Here is a 15,481-nt window from a genome sequence, read left to right as displayed (position 1 = left end):
AAGCACAAATCTATTTTATCTCTCTCAAAATTGTTTTGAAATGTTTTTGAATAAATTTATTAAGAGGATATAGCCAAAATCTTTACTCTTCACGTTTTCCCATCTAAAATATCTTTGGAGTAAATATTCTTGGTGGCTATTAAATGAAATTCTGCAAAAAGTTATTTCTAATCTAAAAAGCAGTTTCTGATTTATCACAGCTGTTTGTTTCTAATACAGCTGGCTGTTTCTGCTGTAAAAGTTACTCTGTTTTCTAAACTAAAACCTTTTACCTCCAAACCTTGTGTGTGTGAGTATTAAAAGTGGTCTGACAGCCCTGTACATGCCATAAAAAGGGTAGACAAAAATACATATTAAAATGAGTAGCTACCCTGAAGACTGAGTCTTCTACAGATGAACTGCAGCAGTTGTAAGCCGACTCTCTATGGTCCAATCTCAAAACCTACGAGTTAAACAGGTAACTCGCTGAGCAAATAAAGCTCAGTGGATATCTCAACAGATAAAGAAATAATTAAACACATACATGTATAGAAAGAACCATATAAACACATATGGCACATATAAGCACACGCATCATGATACTTTCATGATACCTTGATTATCTTTTGTACTGTTTATAATACTGTATAATTCATGAAATGTTATGTCAAGATATCTGTATGGCTCCATAAGGTTATAGTGAAACCGAAGTGATAAGAAAAACTATATGAAACTGGATGAATACTGTATGCTTGGCTGCTATGGCCCATATAATCATATCCACTCAACGGCCTGTAGCCGGAGTATCAAACTGTATGAGGTGCAGATCTGCTATCCTATGTCGCGACATAGCCTTATCTACATGGTTTCTACCTAACCTCAATGGAGCATAATGTTGATATGTCAATAATATAACACAACATCATATTCATAGTTCATAACTTCATAATTCATAATGTATATTTGATTTCACATCATTTGCATGCTTGCATGTTGTTTTGATACATGTTCTAATGTTGTATTTTGGTGTTAAAATGATTGGAGGCATATAAGTGAAGCAAAGGAATACAATTGCATTGAAAATGAAGTCCAAAAATGCATGAAAACACAAGTCGCGAGCGCGCCTTGCAAGGTCGCGAGCGCGTAGAGTGCAAAATGAGAGACAGTGAGTTATCGGGCACAAGTCGCGAGCGCGTACTTGAAAGTCGTGAGCGCGAGAAGTGCCAAATGAGAGACAGTGAGTTCCTAGGCCAAATTCGCGAGCGCGCGATGAAGGTCGCGATCGCTTACAGGCCAAGGGCCAAGTACGCGAGCGCGTACTTCAAAGTCGCGAGCGCGAGAAGTGCCAAATGAAAGTCAGAGAGTTTGCGAGCACAAGTCGTGAGCGCGTACTTGAAAGTCGCGAGCGCGAGATGTGCCAAATAAGAGTTAGAGAGTTTCAGGTGAAAGTCGCGAGCGCGCATGTGAAAATTGCGAGCGCGAGAAGGCAACGCGAGCTCGTCATGCAATTCGCGCGCGCGCTTCGCGTTTTCCAGCCTGCACAGTCTGTACTCTTTTGGTCATATCTCTCAATATACAACTCCGATTTGGATGATTTAAAAACCCATGTAAAGCTAACACATAGAGGAACAAATAACTCTTCTATGACACTTCCTAATTCCATCAATAAATGGGGTCAAAATCAAGATGAAGTTACTAGTAAAATTTCCAGCAAGCCCTGTTTCAACATAAACGCAATATTCACTTCATTTATTCAATACCTCCCCTGTTCTCCCCTGTTTCTCACCATTACCAGTCCTCCCACTCAACATGAAGCAATATAGTCTCACTAGCAACACACCACACAATTCTCATGCAAAGAAAATGGAAAATAACAAGAGATATCAAACCTTTACTCCAAAAGCTTGAGCTCCTCTTTAACTTCTTTTTTCTACACTCTTTGAACTCCCTTCACCTATAAATAAGAATTCTTATAAATTCTAAAACAATAGCACCAAATGATTCAATTATGAACTTCAAGAAGGTTTACTTACTTGGATAGAAGAAAAATTGAAGTTAAGGCTTAACTACCATTAAAATTGAAAGGAAGGTGGAAGAGGAAAGGAAGAAGATGAAGAAGATGAAGATAAAGATGAAAATGGGAAAGTGAAATGGGTATGCACGGGTAGGCTCTAAAAGATCCATGACTTTGTGTGTAAAAGTTCTAAATGGTACCTCAATTGTAAACAGGCTACAACTTAATACCCAAACTTGATCTTTTAATGCAAATAAATCCTCACCCATATGCTTTGATCTTTTTCTCTCACTCAAGTAACTCCACTTATAAACCCATTCTACCCCAACCGGGTTTGGTTCAACTCGACTCAATTCGACTCCATGCTAAGACTCGACTCGGTAGGATGTCACAATTCTCCCCTCCTAAATAAAAACTTCGTCCCGAAGTTTACCTGTTGTGAACAACTGCGGATACTGTTGTCGCATGGTGTCTTCAGATTCCCAAGTTGCTTCTTCTGTCTTATGATTCCTCCAAAGAACTTTTACCAATGCTATCTTCTTGTTCCGTAATTCTTTAATTTCTCTGGCTAAGATCTGAACTGGTTCTTCTTCATAGGTGAGATCCGGCTGAATTTCAATCTCTTCTGCTGATAACACATGTGATGGGTCTGATCTGTATCTCCTTAACATGGATACGTGAAAGACATTATGAATTCGATCTAAGGTTGAAGGTAACGCTAGGCGATAGGCTAATGGTCCTACACGTTCAACAATCTCGTATGGACCAATAAACTTAGGGCTAAGCTTACCCTTTCGTCCAAACCTTAGGATCTTTTTCCATGGTGAAACTTTCAGAAATACCTTATCACCGACCGAGTACTCAATATCCTTTCTCTTTAAATCAGCATAAGACTTCTGTCGATCACTTGCTTCTTTCAGCTGTTTTCTGATGATTTCCACTTTCTCTTCCGTTTCTCTAACCAAATCTGGACCCAAAATCTTCTTCTCACTCAGTTCTGTCCAACACACAGCTGTCCTACATGGTCTACCATACAATGCTTCATATGGTGCCATCTTAATGCTTGATTGGTAGCTGTTGTTGTAGGCAAACTCCATGAGAGGTACATATCTGTCCCAACTGCCTTCAAATTCTATAACACATGATCTCATCATGTCTTCCAGGATCTGAATTACTCTCTCTGATTGGCCATCTGTTTGAGGATGAAATGCAGTGCTGAAATGCAATTTCGTTCCTAATGCTTCCTGCAGTTTACCCCAAAACTTCGATGTAAACCTTGGATCACGATCAGAGACAATGGATGATGGAACTCCATGTAGTCGAACTATTTCGCTAACATAAATGTCTGCTAACTTGTCCAGAGAATAGTCCATCCTGACTGGTAGAAAGTGTGCGGACTTAGTTAATCTGTCCACAATTACCCATACTGCATCATGCTTCCGCTGCGTATGAGGTAATCCAGTAACAAAATCCATCGTGATCTGATCCCACTTCCATGTTGGCACTGTTATTGGATGAAGTAACCCAGCTGGCAGTTGATGTTCTGCTTTTACTTCTTGACATGTTAAACATCTTGTTACAACATTTCCGATATCTTTCTTCATGCTCGGCCACCAATAGCTTTTCTTCAAATCTTGATACATCTTGGTACTACCTGGATGCATTGTATATGGACTGTTATGAGCTTCATGCAGAATCTTTTGTCTAAGCTCCCCTATCTGTGGTACAACAACTCTGTCTTCATAGAATAAGACTCCACTGTTATCCAATCTGAATTTCCCACCATGATCTTCCTGTACTTGTTTCACCCATAGTACTGTTTGTGCATCTTTCTTCTGTGCCTCTGCAACTTCCTGAACCCAAGATGGCTGTACCTGCATTTGTGCTAGAATAACTCCCTGCTGTTGCAACTCCATGCTAATTCTCATTGCTCTCAAAGCAAATAATGATTTCCGGCTAAGGGCATCAGCTACCACGTTAGCTTTGTCTAGATGATAATTAATAACATAATCATAATTAGCCAGAATCTGCATCCATTTCCGTTGTCTTGAATTCAAATCTTTCTGTGTCGGTAAATACTTTAAACTCTGATGATCTGTGTAAATGTAACACTTTTCACCGTACAGATAATGCCGCCATACCTTGAATGCTAGAACAATGGCTGCCAATTCTAAATCATGGGTTGGATAATTCAATTCATGTGGCTTCAACTGTCTGGAGACATAAGCTACCACTTTCCTGTCTTGCATGAGTACACATCCTAACCCAATATGAGAGGCATCACTGTAAATCTCAAAGTCTTTACCTGACACTGGCTGAGTCAACACTGGTGCTTCAGTCAACTTTTTCTTCAAAGTGTCAAAACTCTGCTGACATCTATCATCCCATTGGAATACAACTGTTTTCTTCAATAATCTTGTTAAAGGTGATGCAATGATGGAGAATCCCTTTACGAACCTTCTGTAATAACCGGCCACTGTAATTAAAAGGGTAGACAAAGGGGCATCACTGTAATTAAAAGGGTAGCCCTTTTAATTACAACTCATGCATTGCCTCTTTAGTTTAAAAAATGTCAGAAACTTCATTGCTCATTAAAGCAAAAAATCTTAACGTTAACTTCTAAGAGATTATCATCTTTTCATATAAAAACCCTTTCTTCTTTTAAAAAGAACGGGGTTTTGCAAAGAGTATGAGTCTATTGTTCAAAATTTAAATCTCTCAAAGCTCTCTCTTCAATCCCCCTATTTCTGTTCGTCTTTTTGATTCAAGAAAAATTTTTAAGAGAAAAGAAAATTTATTAACAACATTTTCTGAAAAAGAGTTCTGATCTTTAAATCTGTTTTCTAAATCCGTTTTCTGTTCTTCCTGTGCTTATATTTACGTTTCTCTCTGTCTATATAGATTCTGTAATCTATTATAGGCAGACTTTTTATTTGAAAAACTTTTGTGTAATAGCTTAGGTGAAAAGCTATGGTGTAATAAGTTATCAAGCGACCTTCTCCTTGTGTGAGATTCTAATGTATTGATTTGAGTTTCTATTCTCTACAAAAACAGTAAGGGTTGAGGTTGACTAGAACCTTTGAAAAATCTAGTGGGATAAAGGTTAGATCTAGGTGTTGATCTATTTCCTTATATTGACGGTTTGTCTCTTACCCTTGAAAAGAGATAACATAGTGGAGGATCTCAAGATGAGTCTTGTGAGTGGATGCAGGTGAGTCAGTGCCGAAGCACTATAAATCTATGTGTTTATCTTCTTTTATTTTCTAAAGTTCTGCTTGATTATATTCTATTTACACAACTGTTACTCTGTTCAGAAATGCAAAGTTGTTAATGGGTGTCTGAATCTAAACATGAATAAGCTTTATCTCTGTAGAACATTAGAACTTTGGATTTCTGTATTATGAATATACCAAGTTCCAATCTGCCTTTCGACATTCAGTATAAATCACAATATATATAATAATCAATTTTCTATTATTGCTTTGTGAACATTGAACCAATTCTAAAATGCAATAACTGTTTTTCACAGAATCTTTTTAAAATAGCAATAAGCTTTGTGAAGTTGTTCTAATCGCAATAGCTGTTCTTTACAGAGTCTTTCTAAAATTGCTTAAGCTTGGTGAAGTCGTTCTAATCGCAATAGCTATTCTTGACAGAGACTTTCTAAAATTGTTTAAGCTTTGTGAAGCTGTTCTAATCGCAATAGCTATTCTTCACAGAGTCTTTCTAAACTTGCTTAAGCTTTGTGAAGTAGTTCTAAATGCAATAACTATCCTTCACAGAGTTATTCTAAAATTGTTTAAGCTTTGTGAAACAGTTCTAAATGCAATAATTGTTCTTCACAGAGTCTTTCTAATCTTGCAATAAGCTTTGTGAGGAAGTTCTAAACTTGATAACTAATTCTTTCAAATGCTTTCTAATTTCGCTACAATAGAATTCTGATATTTGTTTTTGAAAGTTAAATTTTTAGAAGACCCAATTCACCCCTCTCTTGGGTTGTGCCATATATAAACGGGACCCACAATCTGGTATCAAAGCTCTTGGCTCTTGACTTACAGAAGCTTAATAGCTTGAGAGAAAAGATCCCATGGCAGTCCCACTTCCTCTTACATCTTTAGAAGGTTAATATGTTTCTAGACCACCTTTGTTCGATGGTTCTAATTACTCTTACTAGAAAACCAAAATGGAAAACTTTATAAAATCAGTTGATATAAATTGCTGGAGGAATGTTATAACTGGTCCTCGTATTCCTATGAAAACTGTTGAAAATGTAAAAGTTCCAAAAACAGAAGAAGAATGTATCGATGCTGATTGGAATGACATTTCTGTAAATGCAAAAACCATCAATATTCTTCACTGTGCATTAGATCCAACAGAATACAACAAAGTATCTAGATGTAAGTCTGCAACAGAAGTCTGGGAAAAACTTAGAGTTACCTATGAAGGTACTGATCAAGTGAAGGAATCCAGAATCAATATCCTTTGGAGAGAATATGAAATGTTTAGTATGAAAGAAGGAGAGACTATAGCTAAACTAAATTCTAGATTTACAAATATAGTTAATCCTTTGAGCTTTATAACGCCCTATTTTTCTTGTGTTTCAATAGTAGTTTAACGGTCTGTGAATAGTCCCACCGGTCTGTGAATAGTACCACCGGTCCGGGAGTCGGTATTATTTTTGGTCCGGAAAAATTATTATATATGTTTTATATTTTATATAACATTTTTGGAGCATGTATGCTTGGTTTTTATGGGTAGGAAGTAAGTAATGAATATTTTTGGAGAATTTAGATAATTAGTGAATAGCGAATTATGGTGTTATATCAATTAAGGAAATTTGAGAAATTATTTTTATGGAGTAAATTAGAGTATATGGTAGGAGATGTAGGACTCCACTATGTTGGTCAGAATTGAGTGAGGGCAAGATGGTAGGTTTGGACTTGATTCGAGATACAGAGGAAAAGGTCAGAATTATCAGAGATAGATTGAAAGCAGCGTCAGATCGTCATAAATCTTACACAGACTTGAAGAGGAGAGATATAGAGTATGCAGTGAGAGATAAGGTTTTCCTTAAGGTATCTCCGTGGAAAAAGATATTGAGATTTGGAAGAAAGGGTAAGCTTAGTCCTAGGTTCATTGGTCCATATGAGATCATTGAGCGTGTGGGTCCATTGGCCTATAGACTACCTTTACCACCAGACCTAGATAGGATACATAATGTTTTCCATGTATCTATGTTGAGGAAGTATCGATCTGACCCATCACATGTGATATCAGTGGAATCTGTGACTGTAGAGCCAGATTTAACTTATGAGGAAGAACCGGTGAGGATACTTGCTAGAGAAATCAAGGAACTAAGGAATAATAAAATTCCTTTGGTAAAGGTTCTTTGGAGAAACCATAAGACCGAGGAAGCTACATGGGAAAGTGAAGATATTATGAGACAACAGCATCCTCAGTTGTTTAATTCAAGTGAATTTCGAGGACGAAATTCTTTAAGGGGGGAGAGCTGTAATGCCCTATTTTTCCTGTATTTCAATAGTAGTTTACCGGTCTGTGAATAGTTTCAAAGGTCTGTGAATAGTACCACTGGTCCGGGAGTCGGTATTATTTTTTGTCCGGAAAAATTACTATATATGTTTTATATTTTATATAACATTTTTGAAGCATGTATGCATGGTTTTTATGGGTAGGAAGTAAGTAATGAATATTTTTGGAGAATTTAGATAATTAGTGAATACTGAATTATGGTGTTATATTAATTAAGGAAATTTGAGAAATTATTTTTATGGAGTAAATTAGAGAATTTTGTGGAGATAAATAATATTTTGAAGGAATTTAATTGGAGAATAGTTGTAGCCATTAGATTAGATTACTAGTGACTTAATCCTAGCCATCCAATTTGGGGAAAAGACCAAAATACCCTTGTTGATTTATATAAGTCAACCATCAATTATTGAGCAACCATTTTTCTTTCTTCTTCTTTTCCTTACACCTTTTCTTCTTCTCCTCCTCCTCTTTCATTTTCTTTAACCTAAGACAAAATTCTACAAATGGTATGAAGGGACCACAGCCCAGATCAATTTGTAAGATAGCAAACAAAAGCTAAGAACACAAACCAACAGACCAGACCTGATGCAGCAGAACCAAGTCCAATGGTTATTGAATTCCTACTTAACCAAACACTCAAATTAAACCAATCTAAAACCAGGGAAGTCTAAAGACACAGGGCAACAACTTTCATGAACAACTCAGAACCTAATCTTGTCATTATAGTGGTCAAAATGGGCACTCAATTCAGTGATGCAAGTGGCCCGACATAACAGAGTCAGTTTGGGTGTTTCAATCATAAGTTGAGCTATATATCTCCAAATTGGACATAAGAGGATGGGTTGGAAAGCTGAGAAGTAGACTTACAACTTCTATGAAGGACTCAGACACAAATGGAAAATAGAAAGGATTGAAAATGGTCCTTAATCTGACTCAATGACACGTTTTTCCCAAATTCAGCTTTCTTTAACATGAAAAGAACATGAACAACAAAGATACAAGGTGGAAATGTCTACCACATAATAAATACTCATCAAACATCACCCAAGAGCATATTATTGCAACCAAAATTCAACAAATCAATCATTTCATACAAAATCTCAAAATATACACATGATAGCATAAAGGCACAAAATCAAAAATTTGAGTGAGGTAAGTGTGTTTATGAAGACTAACCTTCAAAACAAGCTTTAGAAAGCTTTAATCAAAGCTCCTTAAGCTTTGGTCTTGCCCTTATCTTTGTTAGAAGGCTCTTCACCCTCTACATGAAAGAAACTCAAAATCAAATAAAGAAAACAAATAAAAGAAGAAATTGGAGCATGATTAAGCATGTATATGCTAAAAGAAAACTCTAAACCCAAAAATAATGAAATTATCATAAAATCACTTACTTGACCCAAGTAGGAAAATCTCCAAATTCCTTGAAATTAGTCACCAAAAATCACTTCTCTAGCTTAACTCTCTAAGATTAATTACTTAAATCAAGTTGGATGTGTTTAGTAAGTAAGAATTGAAGAAAATGAAAGAGGAGAAGAAGAAGAAGAAAACGTGTAAGGAAAAGAAGAAGAAAGAAAAATGGTTGCTCAATAATTGATGGTTGACTTATATAAAGCAACAAGGGTATTTTGATCTTTTCCCCAAATTGGATGGCTAGGATTAAGTCACTAGTAATCTAATCTAATGGCTACAACTATTCTCAGTCCTAACTGGAATAAAGTGTGCCGACTTAGTTAGTCTGTCAACTATTACCCATACAACATCTTTCTTTTTAGGAGTTAAAGGTAATCCAGTCACAAAATCCATAGTAACCTTATCCCATTTCCACTCTGGACTAGAAGTAGGGTGTAACAAACCAGAAGGAAACTGATGCTCTGCTTTAACTATGATATCCCTCTTCATCGCCGGCCACCAATACTGTGATTTCAAATCCTGATACATCTTATTACTGCTAGGATGCATAGTATAGGGACTACTATGAGCTTCCTTTAAGATACTCTTTCTCAGCTCTAAAATTTTAGGCACACAAATCCGATCCCCAAAGTACAAGCAGTCGTCATCTTTAATCATAAATCTCTTTTTCCTTCCATCTTTAACTAGGTCTTTCCACAAGGCAATTGTCTCATCATCCCTCTGTGCATCTCGAATCTGCTGAAGTAGGCTAGGTCTAATCATAAGCTCTGCCATGAGTGCACCATTATCGGCTACAGATAATTGAGTATTCATAGCACGTAAAGCAACCAAGGACTTCCTACTAAGTGCATCTGCTACCACATTAGCTTTACCCGGATGGTAATCAATGGCGAAGTCGTAGTCCTTAAGTAGCTCTAACCATCTGCACTGTCTCAGATTAAGCTCTTTTTGAGTAAGTAGATACTTGAGACTCTTATGATCCGTATACAGATGACATTTCTCACCATACAAGTAATGCCTCCAAATCTTCAAAGCGAAAACTATAGCTGCTAACTCCAAATCATGAGTAAGGTAGTTTTTCTCGTGTGGTTTAAGCTGTCTAGAAGCATAAGCAACTACCTTACCCTCCTGCATAAGCAAACAACCCAATCCATTATGTGAAGCATCACTATACACATCATACGGTCTACCCAAAACTGGCTGTGTCAACATTGGAGCCTCAGTAAGCATCGTCTTAAGCTTCTCAAAACTATTCTGACATTTATCATTCCACTCGAATCTGACATCTTTTCGCAGAAGTCTAGTCAAAGGAGCCGTAATGAGAGAAAATCCCTTGACAAATCTTCTATAATAACCAGCTAATCCTAAGAAACTCCGAATCTCTGTAACATTCTTAGGTGGTTTCCATTCAAGCACTACCTCTATCTTCTTCGGATCAACTCTAATACCCTCAGCAGAAATAATGTGACCCAAGAAAGCAATCTCAGATAGCCAGAATTCACAATTACCCAGCTTAGCATACAACTGTCTCTCTCTCAATCTCTGAAGTATAATTCTCAAATGGTGATCATGATCCTCTCTAGTTCGAGAATATACCAAGATGTCATCAATGAACACAACCACAAACTGATCCAAGTAAGGATGAAAGATCCAATTCATCAAATCCATGAAGACTGCAGGAGCGTTAGTCAAACCAAACGACATTACCAAGAACTCATAGTGACCATAACGTGTCCTGAAAGCAGTCTTAGATACATCTGATGCCTTCACCCCTAGCTGATGATAACCTGATCTCATATCTATCTTTGAGAACACACTAGCTCCTCTCAACTGATCAAACAAATCATCTATCCAAGGCAATGGATATCAATTCTTCACAGTAACTTTGTTAAGTTGTCTGTAATCAATACACAATCTCAATGATCCCTCCTTCTTCTTTACAAACAATACTGGAGCACCCCACGGAGATACACTCGGATGAATAAAACCCTTATCAAGCAACTCCTGAATCTGTATCTTTAACTCTTTCAACTTAGCAGGTGCCATCCGATATGGAGCAATGGATATCGATGTAGTACCAGGCATAACCTTAATACCAAACTCAACCTCCCTCTCAGGAGGTAAACCAGGCAACTCCTCTGGAAACAGATCCGAAAAATCACATATTGTGGGTATATCATGAACACTAGGAGATTCTAACTCTGGAGCAAGTACACAGGCTAAGTATGCCTCACAACCATGCTGGATCAGTCTTCTAGCAGTACAAGCAGAAATAACATTAGAGAGGTAATCTGACCTCTCACCCATAACTACAATCTCCTCACTAGATGAAGTCTGGAGTGTAATCCTCTTAAGTCTACAATCAATCATAACTCCATGTCTAGACAACTAATCCATACCCAAGATCACATCAAACTCCCAGAAAGGCAATTCTATTAGATCTCCAAGAAACACATGGCCACCATATATTACCAATGGACAATCTCTATACACTCGATTAACTACGACACAATGACCTAAGGGATTAGTAACCTCAATACTATGCTCTAGCATATCAGCATGCATATTACCCAATCTACCCACACGTAGACATAAACATGAATGAGTAGAGCCATCAAAGCATAGACAAAAATATCAAGGAGAGAGAATGTACCAACGATAAGGTCTGGGGCATCCTGATCCTCCCTATTCCTGATAGCATACGCTCTGGCAGGTGCTTTGGACTCAAGTTTTTCCACTGTCTCTGAAACTGGCCTCTGACTCCCAGTGCCTCCTATATCACCACGGCCTCTGCCTCTACCTCTCGGTACAAAGGGAGCTAACCTCCCTACCTGAGGAGCTGAACTAGCCAAAGTCATAGGGTAGTCTCGAAGCAAATGCTCTGTAGACCGACATCGAAAGCATGCCCCAGAAAATCTCCTATAAACCTCAGGATGCTTCTTTCCACATTGAGTACATGTCGTAATATCAATCCACGCAGCACCTCCATCGCTAGCAACAGATGTGGTTTGTGGAGCTGCTCTACCATAAGTACCCTGTCCATGTCTCTGAATCAGTCTAGACCAGGTCTGTGGTGCACCTCTATGCCTCTTACTACTGGACTTAGCCCCAGAAGTCTGTCTAGATGCCATACCCTGAAACCTCTTTGCTGACTCCGTTGCCTCCTAGCCTGCTGCTCATTTCTAACTTCCTCAAGCTCTAAAGCTGCCTTCACTAAGGAAGACAATGATGTATGAGGATGAGCAACTAGATGCATTTGATATTCATCATACAAGCCTTTCCTGAAGCGCTTGCATTTATCCGACTCAGTAGGAATCATTTCAGTAGCATACCTGCTCAACCGGATGAACTCTCTCTGATATTCAAACACAGTCATTCTGCCCTATTTTAACTCCAAAAACTCGGCTTTACGTTGGTCAATGTAAAGCTCCCCAATGTATTTCTGTCTGAATTCATAAAGAAAGAAGTCCCAAGTGCTCTGCTCAACACTGACTGTCTGTGATACCGTCTCCCACCACTGGTAAGCTTCCTCCCTTAATAAGGAAGTGGCACAAACCAAACTGTTTGGAGGGGAGCACTGCATCTACTCCAATATCCTCTTCACAGATTGGAGCCAATACTCTGCTATAAAAGCCATATCATCCTTCCTACCCCTGAACTCCACAGCTACATATTTCCTCAGTTTCTCAATAGGGGGGACGAACTGGAATAAGGGTTGGAGCAACTGGAGCCTGGGGAACAGCTCCCGCTGCCTGCCTCAAAGCATCAACTAACTGCTGAACAAACGTATCCTAGTTAGGCCCAACAGCCTGCCCAACCCTCGAGGCGTGCTCCGCATCAGAACCCATAACACCACTAGCGGCATCACCAACAGGAATACCACCACTAGGAGGGACATAACTATCCACCTCCTCATCTGGCAGATGTTGAGACATTACTCAACTCCTACAAAGACCAAAAAGTTCGCATCAGAGAGAAGTTCCAAACCAAACCAATACGGCATGTATTTAACTTAAATTACTCATACTCTCACTTCAAAACAAATATATTCCTATATATGCATATAGTCCTAGAACTGCCTAAACCTATGCTCTGATACCACTAAATGTAACACCCATGGCCCAATCCCGAGAGACCCGATGACGGATGCCACATTCGGTGCCGGAGGCACCATCCTAACCTACATATAATTCATACAATCATACAATCATATTATGAATTAGAAGTGGCTTAGTATTCAAAAGTTTAGCAAGCAATAATATTTTGTTTTAAAAATGATTTGGGACAGTCCTACAGAAAAACTGCAAGAGTTTCCCCTAAAAATAGAAGTCACCAAACATATGAATACAAAGCACTCCTAAATTCAAACTCCAAACCCCCATCAAACTCCAATATCAACACAATAGCACTTCTATAATTTCATAACTACATAATTCCTCAATAACATTTTAATATTAATCAATTAAATACATTCATTTAAACATATCAACTTCTAATGTTCTAACCATTAAATAAGTTCCAAGTTTATAGCTCCCAATATATATACCAAACTAATTTACAATAACATGATTAAGTCATAAAGTAAATAATATAGTCTCCAAAAATGTAATACTTATACATGACATAATTCTTAGTTACATAAAATATGAATCAACTACCAAAATATCTCGTCAGCTCTGATGCTACTCTTCAGGTCTTTAAGCAGCAAGCACAGTCTCCAACCTGCTTGTGATAAAATCAACGCGCTGAGTATAAAACTCAGTGGTGCTCATAAAACACAAAAACCAATGTTGTGATGACAACATACTTAAAAATCATTTACATACATAAAATCATTAAATTTGAACTTGCATTAACATATATACACCAACACATCATGCTTTAGAAACTCATTAGACATCATAAATAAGTTATTGTAAACTAAGATTTAGTCAAAGAATGTGATCTCATTGATAGGTGTTAGTTTTATAGTATTTTTAGTATAGTTTTTATTAGAATTTTAGTAAATTTTATCACTTTAATTTGTTTTTAAATTCATTTTTAGTATAATATTGTTCAAAGCTTCCTTGAATCATGACCCGCTTGATCTGAGAGAAATTTGCAGGGTTTTGGCGCAGAAAAGGGCATTACAAGGCAAAATACTCAGCCTCCAGCACACCCAGCCCGTGCTAAAAAGCACAACCGTGCTAAAAACTAAGGAAACCAAGGGAGAGTCAGGAGTGAGCACGCCCTGAGGCATGCTAGAAGGCACGGTCGTGCCCAGAAGAAACTCAGGGCGTGCCAGCCTAGCACGCCCATGACAAATTATAGCTGGGAAGGACAGAGACAAGCACGCCTAGCCTGTGCTATATGGCACTCCTGTGCCCTAAAGATTCATCAGGGTGTGCCTGCCTAGCACATCCTGTGCTCAACCATCCAGAGTTCTAGATTTAAGCACGCCCAAGCCGTGCATCATAGCACGCCCATGCTTCGAAGGCAACACGCAAGGACCACTTTCCCCTACCCTTTATTAATCAAATGCTTGAAAGACTTGCAGGTTATCCTTGGGTAAGTCCTGTCCAAGTTGTTCCAAAGAAGGGAGGTATGACTGTTATTTCTAATGAAAACAATGAACTAATTCCCACAAGAACAGTCACAGGTTGGCGTGTTTTATAGAAAACTAAACAAGGCAACACACAAGGACCACTTTCCCCTACCCTTTATTGATCAAATGCTTGAAAGACTTGCAGGTTATCCTTATTATTATTTCTTAGATGTTTATTCAGGATACTTTCAGATACCTATTACTCCTGAAGACCAAGAGAAAACTACTTTCACCTGTCCTTATGGCACTTTTGCCTATAGGAGAATGCCTTTTGGATTATGCAATGCCCCTGCAACCTTCCAAAGATGCATGATGTCCATTTTTTCTGATATGGTAGAAAAATTTATTAAAATATTCATGGATGACTTTTCTGTATTTGGTTCTTCTTTCAATGCATGTCTTCATAACTTATCTTTAGTAATGCAACGATGTGAAGACACTAACCTTGTTTTAAATTGGGAAAAATGTCATTTTATGGTTAGTGAAGGTATTGTCTTAGGGCATAAGATCTCTCAAAAAGGGATTGAAGTAGACAAAGCCAAAATCGAGGTAATTAAAAAACTACCTCCTCCTAATTCAATGAAAGGAATAAGGAGTTTCCTTGGTCATGCAAGATTCTACAGAAGGTTTATCAAGGACTTCTTGAAAATCACAAAACCTCTTTGTAACTTATTAGTTAAAGATGTTCCTTTTAATTTGGACAAAGAGTGTTTAGATGCTTTTAACAGGTTAAAGAAGGAGTTGATCTCAGCACCTATCATCACTACACCAGACTGGACTCTTCCCTTTGAACTTATGTGTGATGCTAGTGATCATGCTGTTGGAGCGGTTCTTGGGCAAAGAAAGGAAAAGAAGTTGCATGTTATCTATTATGCTAGTCGCACATTGAATGATGCGCAATTAAATTATGCAACTACTGAAAAAGAATTGTTAGCTATTGTTTT

General features: G+C 37.9%; 1 protein-coding gene across 1 annotated transcript; it reads right to left on the bottom strand.

Annotated features, from left to right (window-relative positions):
* Positions 1 to 268: 268 nt before the first annotated feature.
* Positions 269 to 12,329, bottom strand: LOC149492743 (uncharacterized). Its single transcript, XM_089715939.1, has 7 exons — positions 12,087 to 12,329; positions 11,607 to 12,000; positions 11,353 to 11,499; positions 10,942 to 11,154; positions 9,826 to 10,710; positions 3,100 to 3,233; positions 269 to 316 (listed from the first exon to the last, which is right to left on the bottom strand). The coding sequence occupies exons 1-7, from the start codon at positions 12,327 to 12,329 to the stop codon at positions 269 to 271; spliced, it is 2,064 nt and encodes a 687-aa protein (XP_089572065.1).
* Between the last annotated feature and the right edge of the window lie 3,152 nt (positions 12,330 to 15,481).

The sequence above is a fragment of the Jatropha curcas genome, chromosome 11 (assembly GCF_041381405.1).
Source record: "Jatropha curcas cultivar XTBG-Jc1 chromosome 11, XTBG_Jcur_1.0, whole genome shotgun sequence".
NCBI lineage: Eukaryota > Viridiplantae > Streptophyta > Magnoliopsida > Malpighiales > Euphorbiaceae > Jatropha > Jatropha curcas.
Note: the sequence above shows the minus strand (reverse complement) of the source record. Positions and strands in the feature narration are given on the sequence as shown.

Bases quoted from the DNA above. Each gene is read 5' to 3' on its own strand.
- LOC149492743 (XM_089715939.1), bottom strand. From the start codon at position 12,329: ATGACTGTGTTTGAATATCAGAGAGAGTTCATCCGGTTGAGCAGGTAT. The intron at 3,234-9,825 runs GTAAAGCTAATG...AACTGCAGGAAG, and splicing joins CGCCATTGATTACCATCCGG to CATTAGGAACGAAATTGCAT. The intron at 317-3,099 runs GTACCTCTCATG...TGGCATGTACAG, and splicing joins AAGGCAGTTGGGACAGATAT to GGCTGTCAGACCACTTTTAA.